This window comes from Plasmodium brasilianum, chromosome 9 (genome assembly GCF_023973825.1).
Source record: "Plasmodium brasilianum strain Bolivian I chromosome 9, whole genome shotgun sequence".
Classification (NCBI taxonomy): domain Eukaryota; phylum Apicomplexa; class Aconoidasida; order Haemosporida; family Plasmodiidae; genus Plasmodium; species Plasmodium brasilianum.
Window position 1 is genome coordinate 2,075,359 of NC_090122.1, and position 21,882 is coordinate 2,097,240.

Consider the following 21,882-nt stretch of genomic DNA (forward strand, 5'->3'; position numbering starts at 1 on the left):
TTACATTTTTTATATTTTGTTTACCTTTGGCTTCTTGCAGTAATTATAGTTTTCCTATAGCTTTTAAGCTTTTTAAATATCTTTTTTTTCTTTTTTAAACAATATTACTGTGGGAATGCAGAAGGATACATATTATTTTCAACCTTACTATTCAAGGTGATTTTCCTTAACCTTGGCAATAAAGGTAATATAACAGCTCCACATCATTTTTTGTAAGTTTTATAAAGTTGAAAATTTAACATATATACAGATAAGGCAATGCCGTATACATATTAAAACTGTATGCTTCGTATTTTTCTAATTACGCAATATTTGCCCAGGGGTCTTTTTTACGAGGCAAAAATGCGATCATAATTGTAAGTATATGTAAATGGGTTTTTCGAAACATAGTTGCATGTTCTTTAAACAATTTTTTTTCAACGGAAAGGATTGAGCACAACAATTTAGAAATGTATTTATATACTAATATATGTATGTATATATATATGATAGATATAAATTTAGTCTATTTCTTAGTACGAAATTGCATGGACAAAAGCGTGAACAATCCTCAGAATAAAGGAACAATGAAAAACATTTATGAAGATATTTAACACACAAAATTATTAAACTTGTAATCTTTTAAAATTGAAATAAGTTTTTGCGAAAACTTTTTATGATTGCGCTTTTATGGACACTATAAAGAAAAATAATAGAGCATAATGAGAAATATTTGTAATAGTTTTCTTTTGTGTAGTCATTTAATTTTTTTTTTTTTTTTAACCATTTGGAAAATCCTCAAGATTTTGTTGTATATTAACGGAAATTCCATCGAAATTGTCATTGTTTAAGATCTAAAATTTTAATATATGTATTATTTATTTAAAAATATATTTTTTTAAATAAAAGAAAAAAAGAAAAATGTAGGAACAAGATGGTGATATGTTTTATTGTCTATCATTTTATTCTATATTACATTGTGTTGTTCATCTTCGATTGTTTTGTCTTCATTTTCGCTCCTCATATCTCCTTGGTTAAGGCAAAGGATTTGTTTTGTTAAGAATAGCCACTTGAAAAAAAAAAAAAGGGGTTATAGATTTTTTCCATTTTATTTTTTTATCATTTTTGTAATGAAGGAGTATACAAGCAACTACTTATACATAAACGTATGTATATGTATAAGCAAGTGTGTACATATATGTGCGTACACGTATATGCATGTGTGTAGATGTCTGTTATTATAGAGGCAAACATATATACACTTGCCCTATTGTGAAAATTACACCTACCCAGTTATTTATGCAATCATCTGTGTTACAGCTTACAAGGAAAGAAAAAAAAAAAAAAAACATGTAGTAACATGGAACAAAATGAGTTACAAAGGAAAGAAAAATGGAGCAATGAAGTGCAATATTTAAATATAATATATATATATATATATATATATATATTTTTTTTTTTTTTTTTATTTCCATTCTAGCCAATAAAAGAGGTATCATGGAAAAACACCATAAATTAGTTTATTTCCGAACCATAGAAGTACTGAGTTTTTGTTAACTATGAAAAAATGAAATGTATTATTATGTAAAAGAATTGAAATAATTGAGAAAAAGAGAAAATACGTGAATTTTTTTGTATATTATATCAATTCCTTCATGTACTATATTGTTATATCATATAAAAAGTTTATGAAGCAAATATATAATTTAACAAATAGCACAAAATTAAATGCACGAAAAATAAGAATATACGCATTTTCTATTTCTCCTTTTCTCCATTTTTTATATTTTACTATTATTTTTTTTAAGTTATTAACACCTACTAATATTAATCGTCAAACATTCAGGGCTTGTTGAAAAAATCGTTAGCGGAGTTATTACTTCTGTCAGATCAATGCTATCGAAAAATTTAGATCCTCTAAGGAGAGAAGAAGCGTATGGTAAATTTTACTTATATATGAACTGTTTTTATTTTGTAACTATATATGTATAAATTAGGGTTGTTGCGCTACCTTACTAATGATGTATATATATATATATATATATGTAAGCTTATACATACACATATGTACATATATATATATATACATAGACCTATATATACATGTGTACAACTTTATAAGTAGGTACTTGTATAACTCCAGAGTGTCACTTTTCAAAACAGCTGACACAGTAAAGTATCCATTTTTATCCTATCATAACATGTAATAAAATTAACAAGTGTTTTGACAATAAGTATATACTTAACAAATATATAAAACTAACTGATGTTATTTAGTTAATACTTTCTTTTGATGATATCTCAAAACTCCCCTATGAGTGTTTTTACAAAATGTCGGGTCATTTTGTGCTGCACAAAAAGTATAAGCCAAAGATAAAAAGACAGACAAGGAAAAAATTAAAAATTTCATTTTATCTTATTTTCAAATATAGTGAGAGAAAAACAGCATAATAGGGAAAACCTATGAGTTCATATACGTGTATATATATATGTATAGATGTACATTTATATATTTGGCTGTACTTATGTAAATTAATGAATATATACGTATATAATTTTTTTCTTTCTATATTTCCCTTTTCATAGCCTTCATAAGTTTACAATCATACGTAATATATTTTTTTAGAACTTTGTTGCCCTTCGGAATAGGAATAAATTTTTTATTTTTAAAACTTTTTTCTTATGTATGTTTGTTTAAAATGTACATACAGTTTTTTTTTTTTTTTTTTTTTTTTTTTTTTTTTTTTTTTTTTTTTTTTTTTTTTTTTTTTTTTTTTTTTTTTTTTTTCTTTTGTTTTAATTTTTATTTTAACAAAATTATATTTATATTTTTTGAAAGCGAAGCTTGATATGTATTAAGAAAGATTCACGTTAAGAACGACAACAAAAAACAAATAAAATAAATAGATACAATCAGGTAATAACTAAAATTAAAAATACATACCCCATAACGTTTTCATAATTTATAAGAAAACTAAAATAACTATAAATGTAATTAACAAAATTAGAAGAAAAATGTTACAAATAGCCTGAAATGTGCTACATCCGAAGTACTGCCTTGTATAGCTGGAAAAGGTGGAAAGAAAAAATATAAAAATATAACATTATATGACTTAATTATACATGGAGTATGTGAAACTTATATATAAACTAAGAAACGGGTAAATATACGTGAAGTTACGAATGAACTTACGCATAGTCCACATACGTATATATATATATATATATATATGTACGTATAACTATATTAATTTATAATTTTTCGCGTACATGCATTTATACGTATGTACAATCATACATATACACATTCATACATATATACATTTATATATATATACATTCATACATATATACATTTATACATATACACATTCATACATATATACATTTATGCATATATACATTCATACATATATACATTTATGCATATACACATTCATACATATATACATTTATACATATACACATTCATACATATATACATTTATGCATATATACATTTATATATATATATATATTTAAAGAGCATGAACAAGTGAAAATGTAAAAAAATTTGTTTTGTTACTTTCTGAAAAAAAAGTCTCCCATTCTTCGTGAAAAGGAAGAAGCATATGAGTCGTTATTTCTCGTATTAGTCGTGTCATTCTGCATGTAGGCGTGATATGGTGTATTTATTAATCTCTCTGTGTAACTATTTAATATAGGTAAATCGCTATCCCCATTTAATGTATTTGAGCGTTGTATATTATTTATTTCATTGTAATATTGAATGGAGTATTCTCTATCTTTTTCAACTTGTAATTGCTTATATACTTTCTCATTTTTAATAATTTCATTTATCATATCTTCAGTCTTTCGTTTTTCAATTAATTCGTTTTCCTCTAATATTCTTTGTTCATAATTTTTTTTGTGAGTCTTTCTGTATTCTTCTAAAACGTCTGATTCTAGCAATTTCTCTTTCATCCTGTAGGGGAGAATATGCATAAACATACATACATATATATATGCATATGTATATATATATGTGTAAATTTATTTAAATTGCTCATATGCGCCCCCATTAACATGTAAACAGTTTAACATGAGCACGTAAGCACAAAAGCTAATAACAAGGGGTTGTATTACTTGCGATATGCCTTCCTACGTATATATCATGTAGATAAATTTAGTTACTGCAAACATAGTAATTTGAATTTTTATTTATTTTTATTTTATTCTTCTTCCTTGATAACAATATGAATAATAGATCTTAACTTTTCTATTATTAATATGTTGTAGAATATAAAAATGTAATGGTAATACACCAAAATGAATTTTATAATTAAAGAGTGAAGAAGTTAATAATTTTGACGTGATGTATTTTATTTGGTTCAATTTATAAACGTCATTTTTTTTTTTTTTTTTATAGAAGCGTTGATATTATCTATTGATTGATATTATGGTAATAATACGTTAAACACGTACAGCATAGTAAATTTTGGTAAGAGCATGAGTGTTAATGACTTTTCTCTGTGAATAAATATATATTATACTATTTTAGAATGTACAAATATTTATAACAACTAAAAAGTAGTTAAGTAAAAATGAACTAGTTTTCTTTTATAAAAGGTTGTTTCTACTTTATTCCAAGGGAAACTATTGCAAAGGGAGTTTTTCTTTATTTTTAATTTAATGATGAAGAGGAAAAAATATAAGGGTTATTAACAAAAGTATATATATTTATATATTCAAGTACGTAGGTGCGTAAATCTGAAAAAAAATGTTAGAACAATAATGGTTAAAAAAAAAAAAAAAAAAGAAAGAAAGGTTAACAGGAAAAAAGAAGAATTTTAGAAAATTATAAATAATAAAAAAATTAAGCTGACAAAATGAGGAGGAGGTGGGGCGGTGGAGAAATGTAATAAGGAAGATTGGAAAAATGACAAATAGGAAAAATAAGCTGGAAAATTGACAGGTTAGAAAATTAAGTTAAAAAAACGACAAACTGTTAGAAAAAAAAAAAAAAAAAATTTATGTGTCACAAGGGAACCAACTGTATAGTATATATGACAATTACATACGAATATAATTTTAATTATATATAGAATTCCATATATGAGAATGAAATGCAAACTTTACAAGGAATGATAATAAATGAAACTCAAATATGATGTACTTTTCAAGATGAAAAGTTCTAAAAAGTAAAAATTATAAAGAGAATTTTATAAAATATGTATATATATGTATACATTTATGTGCTTATATTTTATAAATTATTGAATTCTGAATAATTTTGAGAAAACAAAATAGCATGGAAAAATGGCAACAAAAAAAGTGTAATAATAATAATAATATAGATTTTACTTTTTTTATTAATTGACAGATAAGGAAGGTATGTTTTTTTAATATTGTGTCTGCATTTTGTGTTGTAAAAATTTTTTTTTTTTTTTTTCGTCATAATTACTCTTTATGCACATTTATCTTCTTTTGCGTGTCGTCATGCGGCTTCTAAAAATTAGTAAAAAAAGAAAAAGAAAAAGAATAAATAAATGAATATAAAAAAGGAAAAATTAGGAAAATTAAGAAAATTAAGAAAATAAAGAAAATTAAGGAAATAAAGAAAATTAAGAAAATAAAGAAAATTAAGAAAATAAAGAAAATAAATAAATTAATTAAAAAAAAAAAAAAAGAAAAGAAAAAAGCGTCATCTCTTAAAGGGGCATTATGCAAAAATGTATAATTTGAACAAATAGAATAACAATTAAGGAACATACACTTTTATGTATTATTAATAAATAAGTGGTATTTATTGCGAACCTGCTACTATGTGGTTCATCGGTTTCTTCATTAGCAGTTAGATTCTTTTTAGCTCTTCCCCTTTTCCCTTTCGTTTTTTTTTTTTGATCTAATATTGCTTTCTCCTTTTCCTTTTGTTTTAAACTCAAGTTGGAAAGTGGTACATCCACATAGGGCATTGAGTTTGTCGTTGAAGATTTTGTAAGAGGCATATCCTTTTTTTTCCTTTTCTTTTCTACTTTTTTCTTCCCCTTTTTTTTTGGTTTTTTTGATTTATAATCTTCTCCACTTTCACTAATCTCTTTTTTATAGTTGCTATCGTTAGCTGAGTCATTTATTGTTTCCGTTACATATTGCTGCTCATCATATTTTATGTTTTCCATTTTATTGTTTGTCTCTTGAGTTTCCTTTTTTTTCGATGATCCCTTTCTTTTGGGAATATTTTTTTTTTCTTCCTTTTCCTTTTTTTTATATGCAACATTAGTAGATATGTTTGGCGGATTTTGTTTTTTGTTCCTTCCTGTGTATTTAATTATAAACAAACAGACAGATAAGAATATAAAAAGATTAATTACTATGATATATAGTAGCTTTTCGTTATTTTCTTTTAAGTGCTTCCATTTATTTGTAAATTTGAATGTATAATTAGCACTTATATCTATTATATTGTTTATCTTTTTATAAAGGAATGAACAGAAAATTTTGAAAAAACTAATTAGCACATTTCCTTCGGAGTGCTTAGCTGTTGTAACATTTTCCATTTTGTTAAGTATAAAATATGTTATAAGTTTAAGAGAGAAAAGGAAAAAAAAAAAAAAAAATTGCAGGTCTTTGCCGCTTAATATATTTTATAATTTGTGTGTACGCTAAAAATAGGAATGTAACACAAGATCAAGTCGACAAATATACATACAAAGAATTAAAATATATGGCGAATATGTATATGTAAATATATACGTGTGTGTGTTTGTGAGTTTATATATGCTTGTGTGAGTTTATAAACTTAAGTATAATGCTATAATTTACGCTTCCAAAAGGCTTTTGTTAAATAAACACCTCAAAGTAAACTTATAAGAAAAAAAAAAGAGAAAAGAAGGAAATGAGAAATAAAGAAAGGCAAAAAAGGAAAAACCCAACAGAGCAAAACAGAATTTTCTTTATGTATGTATCTATCTATCTATATATATATATATATATATATATATATATATATCATTCATGTATGCATTTATATACATTTGTGTTTACGTATAAGCAGGATGTACTTATAAATGTTAATGTACATGAAAAGTCCAAATTATTTTTCCATAAAAATTTTCATTTAATTTTCTTTTTTTATCTTTTTGTTTGTTTCTTTTTTTGTTTGTTTCTTTTTTTGTTTGTTTCTTTTTTTGTTTGTTTCCTTTTTTGTTTGTTTCCTTTTTTGTTTGTTTCTTTTTTTCCTTTTTTCCATTTTTCCTCTTTTTCTTTTCCCGCCTTCTTTTCTGTTCCTTTTTTTTTTTTTTTTTGGGCTTTTAAAGGGGTGCATTTTAATTTTTAAAAATAAAAAATATATTAAAGGCACCTACTTTTTTGGAAGCTAAACAAGTAATTTATACTTTTTCCTAAAGCATTTAAGTATATATATCTATATACAAATAAATGGTTGCAAATGTATGTTTATTTCTACATATTAAGAGAACAAAACAGATTAAAATAGAACAAGTAAAAAAAAAAAATGTTATGGAAACACTTATTTAGGAACGTGTAAATATATAGCTACTTTTTTAGGCTTAAAATGTAGAAGCGGTTTTCAAATAGACAATTAATACCTACAAGGAAAATATACCTTTCTTTATGATATTTAAAACATTTTTTAAGTTCAGTTGTATATAATGAATACACATGAATGCATAAGTATATGTAAAAATGTAAGTATATGTACATTTGAACGTCTAAATATTAAACCTTATGCACATTTATAAAAATTACAAATTAAAAAAAAATAGAGATATAAATAAAAAAAAAAAAAAAAAAAAGAAAGGAAAAATTTTTTATTTACAATTAAAATAAGCTCTAATTATTGTATGTGGGTATTTTATAAACTTTTCAAACATTTCTTGTGCACACATATGTATATTTGACAAATTGAAGATTAAAAATAAAAGAATTTTTATATGTACTGATCCTTTTAAACGTTAAATAAGAGTGTTTTAAAAAATAGCAATAAAATGTATGACGCAAAGTTATACACCCTTTGATTATTCGAAAAACAAAAACTTTATATATGCGGTTAGAGGTAGCGTTAAAAATGAAGCTCATAGGAAAAGGAAATACATGAGAGTAAATATATATGCATGCATATAAAAATTTAGGAACATACACCTGTGTGTACAGAGGTTTTTAGAATATACGTAACTATAAAAAGGAGGAAATGTATACATGTATTCCTATAATTAAACAATATTAAAAGACTTATAGGTCGATGTTGGTATTTTTTTGATATATATCACAAATATGACATAATTGATATTAAGATATTAAAATATTATTAAATCCTTCGCAATGTTTTATTTAAATATTTTGATATAATAATGCTTCATGAATTAATAATGGGAGTTATAATTTTCCATGTAGCTAAAATTACGTAGAGCTTGTTTATTTTATTTTTTGCTGCTGTTTTTTCTATACTTTCTTGCATTTTTATGCTTATTTGCTTGCTATTATTTTTACAATTTTTTCTATATCTATTTGGAATATTACGTATATTTTTTTTCCATTTTTTCCACATTTATTATTTTAAGGTGGAATATAAAAAATAAAATTATAAAAAGTGGAAAATAGTAAAAAAAAAAAAAAAAAGAAAGTAAGAACAATATAGCAAGACAGAAAAGAAAAAATGAAATAGAAATAATAGAAAAAAAAGAAAAGGATCGCGCTTCTGCTATGAACTGCTTTCATATATCGAATTAACTTCAAATTTAAAAGGAAAAATGGAAGAGTCAAGTAAAAATAGAAACATAAATAATACGAAAAAGATAAGCAATAAAGATAATTATGAAAACAAGAAGATAAATGGTGAAGATGTGAAAGAATTTAACGATGAAAATTATATTAGTAAGAATAATAGTGATGTTAAATATGACAGTAGTGATGAGAATGCAAATGATCCTTTATTTAACATAAAGGAAGGATTGACGCAGTTAGAAAAAACACTATGTGGTAAGGGGTATGCCTTCAGCAATCTAATTTGTAAAAATAAAAACCTGAGCTCTATTCCAAAAGAAATAGAAAAATACATACACTTGAAGTATATAAATATGTCTCACAATAAAATTGAAGATATTACAAATTTGTATCAATTACCTTCCGTCATTTTTTTAGATATATCATATAATTTAATTAAAAATATAGGACAATTAAAGAATACATTTTTAAAAAATTGTATATACATAAACTTGTCTCATAACATAATTAAAAATGTGGAAGACGTAAAATTGAAAAGCATACTTGAATTTGACTTATCATATAATAATATAGATAGACTAGACATACACATCTCTTATACAGTAAAAAAATTAATTATATCTAATAATAATATTAAAAAATTAAGTTTTAAAAACATGTTACCTAATTTAGAATTCTTAGATATATCTTCTAATCCTATTGAAAATCTAGAATTTTATGAAGATACACCCAACATAAATGTTTTAAAAATAAATAATAATTCTACTATACAAATGAACCAGTTGATTTATTTAAATAATCTTAAATTCTTAAAACATTTAGACATGGAAAATTATCTCTATTTCAAGGACAAATCATATAAAGAAGTAAAGCAAATTCTTTTAGAAAATACCAAAGATATTAACTTATTAACATTTAATGGCAATCGTATTGTCAACAAAATGATGAAAAATTAATAATGCTTCGAAAATAAAGAAGTGGGAGGAGGCCAGCACATGCAAGATTATTCTAGTGAAGAACATCTAAGAAGTTATTCCTTTTTCTTTTAGCACATACATACATAAATATATATATACATATTTTACCGTATTTTTTTTCTTTTTTTTTTTTTTTTTTTTTTTTACATCCCATGAAGCTGCTTATTCTTTGTGGATAAAACCAAAAAAAAAAAAAAAAAAAAAAATTAATCAAAAGGAAGCAAAAATTTTAAACAATAGCCTTTACATTTCAAGGAAATAATAATAGTATGCATGAAAAAAATGTATGATAAAGGAAAAGTTACCTAGTAGTGTTGTTTAATTTCATAAACGGGTCTATGGCATAGAAAAATGTTTTTCATTTCACTCCTCTTCAACCATACAGCGCTTAAATAACAAAACAAGATATTATTAAAAAGCACGGAAAACACTCTCAGGTTTTTGTACTTCCTTGTGTACGTGGGTGTACATGAATATATCCACTTAGATATGTATGAGTTTACTGGTATATATATAGGTATGCATGCATGTAGATGGGTGGGTGTATGCGCACACGCTGTATCAACCCATGACCTTTAAGGATATGTTAAAACAATTCATAAGGTATCTTTGGCAGAATGGTAGAAACATCATAATATTACTAATTACAGTGAAGCAATTTTCCTAAAAATTTTAGTTTATTTTTTCGTTACCTCTTTTTTTTAGCATATACTTACAAGAAAAAAGTAAGACAGCTTTCTAAGTTTTTTTTTTTTTCTTTTTTATCTCTAATACTTTAAAGTAAAAGAACAGTAAAAATATTAAGAAACTGTATAAAAAATAAATCAGTCTCTTCAAGAAAAAAAAAAAAAAAATGATAACCACTGTTCTGAAATATGAAAAAAGTATTTATTTTTGTTGTTTTAGTAAGCTTACATTATTATTTTTAAATCTCAAAATACGTAAATATGAGGGTAAACAAAGATGTGCACAAATGCAAAAACCAATGTTCTTCTTTAGCTTCATTTGTACAGACTGTGTATTAGCCCAATACAGTGGTAGCAAGTAAAAAAAAAAAAATAAAAAAAATACCTATACATGTATAAGTAACAATTTTTACAACATATCCTGAACATGCTAAGAATATATATATCTCAATTTTGCCAAACAATTAAAAATAGTGATAAGTGAAAATTACCATACTGTCGTTATAAAAAATATAATATAAATAAATGTGTAAGTATGCATATAAATAGATACATAAAGAGGTATGTAAAGAGGTATATACTTTCCTGTATATATATATATGTATACGTGAATATGTACATATACTTTTGAATACACACACCTTTCACAATTAAAAAGAAGATAAAAAAATAAAACAGAAAAAAAACGAATGCATATAATTTTAATTTTTGTTATATATACGTGTGTAAATATCTTACTTGTACCTTCAATTAGTTTTTAAACTCTGCCGTGTTTCAATTTTGCTTAAAAGAAAAAAAATTTATGTTTTATGAAAAACGGAATCATGCAATGAACAAAATGTTCGTTTTCTTTTGTAAATTAAAACTGAAATTTGAAAAAGAATAAGAAGCAGAAGTAAAAAGGGGAAAGAAAAGGAAAACACGGAAAAACAAAATTGTAACAAACAAATAGTAGCAAACAAATAACAGCAAACGAAATAACAAAATTACAAAAAATATATATATATATATATAATAAAAAATGAACAACAAAGTTAACAAAATGAGCAAAAGTAAACAAAAAATTGAACAGAAAAATGAACTAAAAAGTGAACAAAAAAGTGAGCAAATATAGATATGAAGTATGGAAGGAGAGGGGAAGAAAAAAAATTAAAAAATAATTTTCATTAAATTTTTTTTGATTATAATTTACGTATGTATTAGTGTATATAAGTATATATAAATAATATATTTTTTTTTATTTTATTCCCCTCTTAATGAGTTAAATTTATAAACAAAATTATATAGTCTTTATTTAATCATTTCTTATTTTCGCTTACATTAATTTTTTTTTTTCCATTTCATGATATTACTGTTTTTTATAAAACGTTGTAAAATTTTTTTTTACACACAGATATAATTTATATCTTATCTGTCAAATTTATATTTACGGATGTGTATGTATGCATGTATGTGTATATATTATGTTATTCGTTTACTTATTAATTGTTTAGATAACGATATATTTCTTTTTTATGTAAACTCTTTGCTTTACAAATATATTGTCTTTATCATTTTTCATCTTCTTGTATTTGTTGCTTTTCATTCGTGCTCTTACTATTTCTCATACTATTTTTTTTAATCCTTCGTTTTCTCGTTATATTTCTCATTCTTTTTGTATGTTTTATATTGCCTTTTTTTTTTTTTTTTTTTTTTTTCTATTTAAAAAGAAGGAAAAATGAAGAATGATTTAAGTTACGCTAAATCTCGAAATGTCGATGATAAAAATGTGTTAAATAGCTCAGATGATAATTTAGAAGAAAACGTTATTTTAAATACTGAAATAATAATATTTAACGATAATTCTGATGAGAAAAATGAAAATATGGATAATACAAATATCAACGTAGGAAGTAAAATAATTGATAAGGATAATAGTTTTAACAATAAAAATATATCAACAATAAGATTGGAAAATCAGCAAAGTGATGAATGTAGCTATGAATGTTATAATGATATTATGGAGGATAATGCATTACAAAGTATTTCAGAGGAAGCTAAAAATACAAATATGAATTGTACAAAGAACTCACTCATAGTTAATTATATGGGGGATGATAGTCTTCTTAGTATAAAAGGAGAGGAATCTTTAAGTAATAACACTAACAGTAATAGTGTCAGTAATAATAACAACAATAATAATATCAGTAGTAATTACAATAGTAAAAGCAACAGTAATATCGATAGTAATAGCAATAATAATAGTTATTGCAACATCCGCTGCGTTGGTAATAATTACGATGGTGATAATTCAAATAATTATACAGATGCTTATAGCAAGGGGACTTATAATTACGGAGACATTAATGAACATAGTTATAAGGGCATTAATAAGACGGAAAGAGATAATAACAAAAAAAATTATAACAACTGCTCTGACTTATCAAATATACAAGTCGAGAGTAACTACATAAACAATTCCACGAATGTTGAGAAGGAAAATATCAATGATAATTCAAATAATAATGGAATGTATTATAAGGAAATAATAGAAGAAAATGAAAATGACAATTCCTTTTTTGATAAACGAGAAAAGATTGATGAAGATATTTTGAATCGAGAAGACATTAAATTAATATTAAATCAAAAAAGTTTATACAACAGTAAGCATAGGGATGAAAAGTATAGTAATAATCATAAACCATTTGGAGTAGGGGAGAGAGTAATAGAGAAAGAAGACGATCGAATTGGCAATGAAAACGATGATGTAAATGCAGACGTTATTTCATTTTCGTCAAATAACTCCATGGAAGAAAAGGTATCAAGTCCTAGTGACTGTAAAAATGATGAAAGTAACGAAAATGACGCAAATGATGCAAATGAACCAAATGATGAAAATAACGAAAATGGTGAAGATGTTACAGCGAACATACTTCCACAATCGCATGAAAGTGGAAAAACAAATTTTTCGAATTTAAAAAATAATGAGATTAACTCATTTTCCGCTGCTACAAATTATGATAATACTAACATCACGAATGTACATAGTTATGAAGACTATCATATTGATATTGAGTCAAATTCAAATATCAACCATTTTGAAGAATCTGGGAATATATTGTGGAAATGTAATAACTTAAATAGTAATAATATTATTTTAAATAAAAATTATAATGTAAGTGGAATTAAAAATGTAAATAGAAAGACAAGCATAGATGAAAAAAACGAATTTCATGGTTGTAGTAACGTAAATAAAGAAGATGATGTATATGAAGAAAAAGCAGAATTAAATGAAGTGGCCCATTTATATGAAGAAAATACTTTTATGGAGACAGAAAAATCAAACGGAGACAATACGATTGAAGGGGGAATGAATAACAAAAGTAGCAGTAACAGCAACAGGGTTGGTATGAAGTTCAAATTAGGTAATATGTTTAGGAGCTTTTTTGATGAATCGAAGAACGGAAATTTAGGCGACGATAACGATGGTACAAGCAATATTCATAAGGAGGTTGAGAAGTATGACGTCAGTGCCAATGACAATGATAATGATAATGAAAATTGCAACGAGAATGACAATGTCAATTATAGTGACGACTATCAGAATATGCACAATCACACGTACGATGACGTAAATTTTAGTAGTACAAAAACTTCTTTTTCTGATTCTTATAAGCTAAATAAGACCCACATAGGAAATTCCAGTTTATCAACTGAGCTTGTAGAAAAGATAAAGGAAGATTTTAATAATGAATGTAAAATTGATGAAGATAAAAATATAAATAATTATATGCAAAGCAATTCATTCCATGATGATAATAATGGTAACCAAAATAGTAAAGAAAAAGCAATGACAGCGATGGATAAGGATATAAATAATGAATTTGAAAAATTAGCATTATACAATGATATAAATAAGTCAGTTCTTCTAAATTTAGATGACAGTTCATGTATTAATAATATTGAATTATCATATAATGATATGCCATGGTTAAATGAAAAAGGGGCGAATATTAATAATGTAGGTCATAATAACAAAAGTAGTGACCATTGTTTCCCTAGTGAAGAAAACAAAAGTAATCTTAAAAATAATGAATATGTTACGAATGATGATGTAAATAATGTTAGTTTACCTAATGTAATTTCCCCAGATGGAATAGATGACAATAATGAGACTTATCTATGTACCGAGGGGGATGATGCTATAGAGGAGATGATAAATAATGAGGGAAGTGATAAAATAGGAAGTACTGATAACTTTGCTAGCAGTGAGAATGATGCAAATGTAAGTAATGTAATGGAGAAAGAGAATCTACTAAAGAAGAAAACAGATGAATGCAAAAGAGAAAAATCATACGTCGAAATGAGTAATTGTAATGATTATAACAAAAGGAGAAGAAGTAGTATTATTAGCAATGAAACAAGAAAGGAGAGAAAATTAAATATGGAAGACATAACGGTGGATGAATGTGGTGATGACAATATAAAAATGAATTATAATAAGTATAACAATGATAGTTATAATATGACAACAAAAGTAAATAAAATAAAATATGAAAGTTATACAAAAATTATGGAAAATATTAATTTAAAGAGTAGTACTAATGATTTAAGTAAAAATGAAATAAACACATCAAATGATCCCAATGATAATTTTACTTTAATGAATGGAAATAGTGAATCGATAAATAACTTGTTGCAAAATGGAAGTAATGCACCTTTTTTGAATTGTGGTATAAATGGTAATACTCATATATTAGATAATGATGGAAATATAAATAAAAACAATAACAATGATTATAGAAATGCTTACAGAATCGGAATGCGAGATAACGTAGATGTAAATGAGGATATTAATAATGCAATGTACAGTGGCATGAATGGTAACGACAACGACATTTGTGGTAATAATGGAAGCTACAACATTAATGGGAGCAATGATAGAAGCTACAACATTGATGGTAGTAATGATAGAAGCTACAACATTGATGGTAGTAATGATAGAAGCTACTTCGATGATGGAGGAAATAATCATGCTTATAACAACAACCATATGAGTGTAATTAGGGATAATATAAACGACAATTCAGTTTACATAGAATTGTCAACGAAAAACTCAAATGCAAATTATGATGAATACATAGATATAGACAACGAGAATAACAATGCCTCAGATGATTGTAAGAATTCAAGCGATGATAATTCAGAAAAGAAAAATCTAAACAATTCTGACTTAAATGACAAAAAAAAAAACATATTAGACAATGAGACACTATTACCAATGGCAAATATTAGCAGAATCATGAAAAGAATATTGCCTGCATCAGCAAAAGTGGCTAAAGAGAGTAAAGATATAATACGGGAATGTGTTACTGAGTTCATACAATTTCTAACTAGCGAAGTAAGAAAATGAATGTAGTTAAAAAAATTGTAGCCACAATTAGGTGGTGGCAATAAATAGTGATGTGATGTTCATTTATTTGCATATTTGTGTTGCTAATTTGAAGGATTCATCTATAAATTTGTTTATCCTTTGTTTGCTTATTTGTTTATTTACATATTTGTTTTCCGCATTTTCCTATTTTACTTATTTATTTTTTTTTTGTTTTTCCCACCCTAATAGGCAAGTGATAGATGTTTAAGAGAACGGAGGAAAACTATCAGCGGAGAAGATATCTTATTTTCCATGGAAAAACTAGGTTTAAATTTTTTTTTTTTTTTTTCTTTACTCTATTTTTTTTTCTTGGAGAAAGCATTTCTCATTATTGTTTTTACGGTTACATGTTTATGTATATATATATGCATATATATTTATGGGTATACATAGAAATATATAATTACGTTTCATCTTTCCTTCTTCGTACAAAAGGATTCAGCGATTATATCGAGCCCCTATCTGAATACCTAAACAAATGGAAACAAGTAAGAAAGATAATCATTTAAGAATGCAAAAAGGATTAGAATATAATTTTTTGTAATTGAAAATGATACATGATAAAAATGATACATAATGAACATAATAATGATTAAAAATAAATTTTGCTTTGAAACTTTATGCATTACGTAGCTTAAGGGACTGAACAATCTTAGTAGTAATCATGAAAAAAAATTTCAGAATTTGAGGAATTCGCAAGACCAGAATTGTATATTTAATAACAGCATAAACGAAGGTAATGCAAAAAACAATGGAATTAACAACAACGGGGAGCACATGTACTCTAAGGAAAACCATGATTTGATGAACACGGTTTACAGTAATCCAAATGAGATCTTTAGCAGTAATTTGAATCAGCTCTATTCTAATTCTACAGATAATGATTTCATTAACAGGGCTTGATATTTTTTAAAATATATCTATGCAAGTGCGTAGGAATGCGCACATACTTGTTTTTAACTTTATTTTTTAATGCATAAAAGTATTTATTAATTTATTTAAGAAAAAAAAAAAACTTATGATTTATGGTTTTCTATTTTTAATTTTTCATTTAACACATTTTTGTTATTTTTGGCCTATATTTTATCAATCTAAAAAAATTGTATTATATTATATCACATTTCATTGTATTTTATTTTATTTTTATATATTTTTACTTTTTAATGCAACATCGCAACAGAGCCCATGTTTTTGTAAACATTTTTATTTAATTATGATCTCATTGTTATTTAAAACTTCTCTATTTTTTTAACATCAAACTTGCGTACGTATATATATATATATATGTACATATATATGTATATGCATAAGCATAATTCCCTTTTTCATTTATTTTTAAAATAATCAGAATTGCAGTATTCTAATAAGTGAATATGGAAAAACAACTAGTTTGATATAAAATTGCTCAATGTGGGAGTGTCTATTTTTACGTTTATGTAGTGTGCAAAATAAGATAAAGGAATTCCAAGGGTTTTCAAAGAAAGAGTCGATTTAATTCAAAATGAAAATATTATGCATTGATAAAATTCGGAAAATGGAAAGATGTGCTATAGTGAATTTCAAAAATGTAATATTAAAAAAATAATGAAAAGGATTAAAAAGGAGTAAAACGGAGAAAATTGGAGTAATATAGCATAAAATGGATATTATTTACATTGTAAACACCATATAAACATAGTAAATGTTGTGCAAATATTTTTTACGGGGAAAGGGATAATATGCAGCTTAACCTTTCTTGCTCTTATGCAATGTTTGTCTTTCATTTATTTTCTGATACAAAGAAACTATATTTTTATCCATATCTTTTATTAATAAACAAGGGCTGTCCATTTGGCTACTTTGCTCTAATTGGGGATGGTTGAAATCATATACTTTTTTGAATTCTTTATAGTTATAGTTAGGTATATTTAATGTTTTTTTTCCATTCATTAATATAACATTATATTTTTTTTTGTACACGTTTTTCAGAATTTTGGCTAGTTTTTCTACATTTGTAAATAAAGAAATGGCTAGTAAATTTATTTCTATCATGATTTTAATTTTTTCGTTTAATTGATTTAATTCTATTTTGTATATCTCATCAATATCTAAATAGACATGTTTAATGTCGTGTTCATCCTTTGTTTGTTTATCATAAATAGAAATTGTCTTATACATTGGGAGTAAAAATGGATCATCTTTTAATTCGTTCTTTTCTAATATTTTGGATGATATAAAGTTTGAACTTATATCTTGAGAAATTCCCCGGCTGATATTCTTCTGTGAAGGTGCATTATCAACCCATGCACTCATCTCGGGGTATTGCTTTAATGTATTATTTTCTATAGTACGCGTAAATTCATCCTCTTCAATTTTGTTAGAAGTAGACGAATAATCTTGTTTTTGACAGAGATCTATAGGTAACCTGCTTAAATCGTTTAATGTATGATCTTTTATTTGACATATTGATAAGCTTTTATTTGTACATAGTTGATGAGGATAATAATTTTGAATACCTGTTTCCGTTTCATTTCGTTTTGAATGTATAAGATCATTTAAATATATTTCATTATTAATTAAATCTTTTTTTTTCTTTTTTAATATTTTGGTTAAGTAATTTTTATATCTTTTTAATTCTTCTTTATTATTTTCTTCAGATTTAATAATTTTAATTAAATTGTTTATGATGGATCGTTTCTCTTTAACTATATCAGAAAACTTCTTTCGAATAGCATGAGTAAATAATACTAAGAGTTTATTTATAACTGTATTATAAGTATGGTTTAACGTTTTTAATACATTTCTTTTTTTATTATGTATAAGATGTTTTTCAAAAAATTGGGGGTCATCACCCTTGTTTTCATCTACCAGAAATTGAAAATTCTCAGTATTCGAATCAAAACTTTCATAAGTATTATTATCATCAGAAGAGTCGTTTCTACAGTTTTCAGACTTTGATGAATGTTTACTTCTACTAATTTTTTTAATTCTTTGTTTAATCTTTTTACATCTTTTTGCGAAAATTAAGCTATTTATAAAATCGTCTATTTTATAGCTATTCAAATTTAAGCAAATTAAAATGTAAGTGAAAGAGTTTCCATTTAGGCTGTTCTAAAAAGGGAGATGTAATGAGAGTTGTGAGGAAGCGGTGTATATGCCATGGTATGTTTGTTGTATATAACTATAGCAAACTATATAACAAGAAAAGATAAAAATTAACTTTGCTACTTTAGAATAGTTTTATAATTTTTTTTTTTTTTTAAAAAAAGACAGCACCTTTAGCAGTCTTGTCAATTTAGAATCTCTATACGGGACATGAACACTGGCAGAGCAAATGGCCTCATTTTTTAGTATCTCGTTTTCATTTTTTTTTTCCATATTTTGAATGATTCTATTCTTTGTACTTAAAGCAATTATAACTCTATTTAGAACAGACAGAGTGTTATTGATATTTATCAGCTCCTTTTTGTTAACCATCCTTTAGTAGAAAGAACAGACACAAAAGTTGTATTAGTGTATGTACACTAGCATATATGAATAACATTTTATTATTAACGCCATGCTATTTTTTTTTCATTTTTCTAATAATCCTAACTCTATATCGTTAAATTTTTCGGATCCAGCCAAATCGATAAAATTTATTTGAGAAATAAGTTGCTTTTCCCTTAAAAAATGTAAGAATATGTTAGAATTTATAAGCGCGTACGTATACATATATATATATTATGTATGTGTACATATGCACATATACATATAGGCGAACTTATAATTGCATCCATCCTGCAGCCACTATATTTGAGGCACCTGTGTTGATAAACAGTCAAAAGGCAATGGGATCTCGAGGACACCAAATTTTTTTTTGTAGCATGAGTTTTTCTATATTTAAAACATAAGTTAATGATATCTGTAACCTAAAAGTGAATGGAAAGAAAAAACAGTCATGATAAATTGTCATAATATATTAGTTAAAATGAAATCTTCATAATAATCTCTTTTTTACATCATCAATGTTCTTTATGGGTAGCATTGTAATATTTTCCACATATGTCTACAATTGTTGCAGGAAACAATAGAAAATAGTATAAGCTAAAATATGAAAAAAAAAAATTTTTTTTTTTTTTTTTTTTTTTTTCTTGTTTTTTCTTTTTTTTTTTCTTTTTAACATTCCCCTTTTTATCTTCTCTAATTATATTATCATGAAATTGAGAATAATACTTGATTATGTCATCAGTGGTTGTTGATAACTGAGAAAGTTGAAATATTTTTCCTGAAAGAATGGGGGATAAATGCGCAATGATCTATAAATACAATTCATATTTGTTTTGTTTTGTATTACTTTGTCTTTGTATTGTTCATGTACATTTTAGTATGTATGTATGTATATGTGCGAATATAAATGTTTCTGTTTGGGCACATGTACATACCCAAGTCTCTAATTTTTTCTAGATATATTTCAATTATTGACACAGAAATTTCGGCGTTCTGAAAATAATAAATGAGGCTTCATCTTTTTTGAAAAAAGAAATAAAAGGAAAAAAAAATACAATACTATACACTACAATAATAAAAAAAGAGTTATATGTTTTACACACCTTACTTATATTTTTCAAGTCAAAAAAGTAATTCATGCAAAAGAAAATTAGTCCATTATTTTCTTTATTTTCTGAATTAGATCCATCACCATATATTGTATATGTTTTTCCACTATTGGTGTTTCCATAAGCCAATATGGAGCTGTTATAACCGTCTTAATATAAAAAACGCAGATATAGGCGAAAACTGTGAAATCTGAGTATAATTTATATGTCTACGTACGTGCATATCTATACATACATACATACATACATGTACACACACATACTTACACAAGCACATATATATATATGTATATATATATATATATACTAACTTGTGCACGCTCATTTACATGGATACTTACTAATAAAGTTATTTATTAAGCTTTTTCCCAATGAATCAAATATATCATTTTGCTTAGTATCAACATTGAAAATATGATTGAAATTGAAAATTTTAGTTTTCACTTCATTCATATCATTGTAGTTTTTTTTTTTTTCGAATAAATGTAATTGATTATTGTTAACTTTATATATTGCACAATCTTCATTTTTTAATTCAGACAAATTTTCCACGTTAGGTTTAATTCTTAGAAAAACCTTAATGTTTTCCTGCATATTTAAAGGTTTTTATCTTTGTGCTATAATTTTATGGTTTTCATAAAGGCCTTAATTATATTAGTGATTAAAGGGGACAAGACGAATTAGAGACTGAGGGTACTGTACAAGGAGTGATTGAGAAGAATTCATTCAACATGCATCTGTATATTTATCTATATCTAGCTATCTACATATCTATATTTATATATATGAATATGCACACATAAACTAAAACATGTGAACATATAAGTGTAAAAGCGTAATATCAGAAAAGGACTTGTTGTTAACACTAATTCGGTAGAAGCTGCATATAATTTTATTAGACAATAAAATGTGTAAAAAAACATACTAATTCTACAAACCTAGCTAGTTTATACAATATTCCTATGTACCTTGTGCATTTTATATTAGCTAAAGTGTTTTTCCTTTTCTTTTATATTCTTTTAATGCATTTTACTTTTTTTTGCATATATTTTAATTTTTTCTGCAAACATTTCAATTTTTTTTGCTTACATTTTAATGTTTTTGCGTACATTTTAATGTTTTTGCGTACATTTTAATATTTTTGCGTACATTTTAATATTTTTGCGTACATTTTAATGTGTTTGCGTACATTTTAATTTACTTTTATACAGTTTAATATATTTAAATATATTTTCATTTCTTTTGTTTTTTTTAGTATGTCTTATTGAATTTCATGAAATAATGTTCTCGTGGTAGGGAAAAAAAAAAAAAATAATAATAATAATATGTTAATAAACAGCTTTAATGTATTTTAAAAAATATATTAATTTATTAAATTTTAAGATTAAAGTTTAACTGTTCAAATAAATAACTTTTTATTGATATTTTAAAAGTGTAGCTTTTCCTAAAACATTCCACTGTTCATAATTTTTCAGGTCTGTCGAATAATAATATTGTATAGCATTGCAGTTTTCCCTTTTTATTGCATT

The 21,882-nt window shown here is 25.0% G+C and overlaps 4 protein-coding genes across 4 annotated transcripts; 2 read left to right on the forward strand and 2 right to left on the reverse strand.

The window, feature by feature from the left end:
• Positions 1–758: 758 nt before the first annotated feature.
• On the reverse strand, positions 759–6,515 carry MKS88_003052 (uncharacterized protein; the record flags this gene model as incomplete). Its single annotated transcript, XM_067216111.1, has 10 exons — positions 759–833; positions 956–1,048; positions 1,269–1,299; positions 1,798–1,896; positions 2,109–2,170; positions 2,264–2,328; positions 3,002–3,045; positions 3,545–3,943; positions 5,093–5,152; positions 5,776–6,515. The coding sequence occupies 10 exons, from the start codon at positions 6,513–6,515 to the stop codon at positions 759–761; spliced, it is 1,668 nt and encodes a 555-aa protein (XP_067073623.1).
• A 2,211-nt stretch (positions 6,516–8,726) lies between these two features.
• On the forward strand, positions 8,727–9,656 carry MKS88_003053 (leucine-rich repeat protein; the record flags this gene model as incomplete). Its single annotated transcript, XM_067216112.1, has 1 exon — positions 8,727–9,656. One exon carries the CDS (start codon positions 8,727–8,729, stop codon positions 9,654–9,656), a length of 930 nt encoding a protein of 309 aa, XP_067073624.1.
• A 2,424-nt stretch (positions 9,657–12,080) lies between these two features.
• On the forward strand, positions 12,081–16,679 carry MKS88_003054 (oocyst rupture protein 1; the record flags this gene model as incomplete). Its single annotated transcript, XM_067216113.1, has 4 exons — positions 12,081–15,743; positions 15,966–16,041; positions 16,212–16,264; positions 16,416–16,679. The coding sequence occupies 4 exons, from the start codon at positions 12,081–12,083 to the stop codon at positions 16,677–16,679; spliced, it is 4,056 nt and encodes a 1,351-aa protein (XP_067073625.1).
• An 822-nt stretch (positions 16,680–17,501) lies between these two features.
• MKS88_003055 (kinesin-X4) lies at positions 17,502–20,947 on the reverse strand (the record flags this gene model as incomplete). The annotated part of the gene is made up of 8 exons (XM_067216114.1): positions 17,502–18,866; positions 19,032–19,233; positions 19,351–19,419; positions 19,560–19,666; positions 19,756–19,803; positions 19,919–20,022; positions 20,353–20,502; positions 20,695–20,947. 8 exons carry the CDS (start codon positions 20,945–20,947, stop codon positions 17,502–17,504), a joined length of 2,298 nt encoding a protein of 765 aa, XP_067073626.1.
• Between the last annotated feature and the right edge of the window lie 935 nt (positions 20,948–21,882).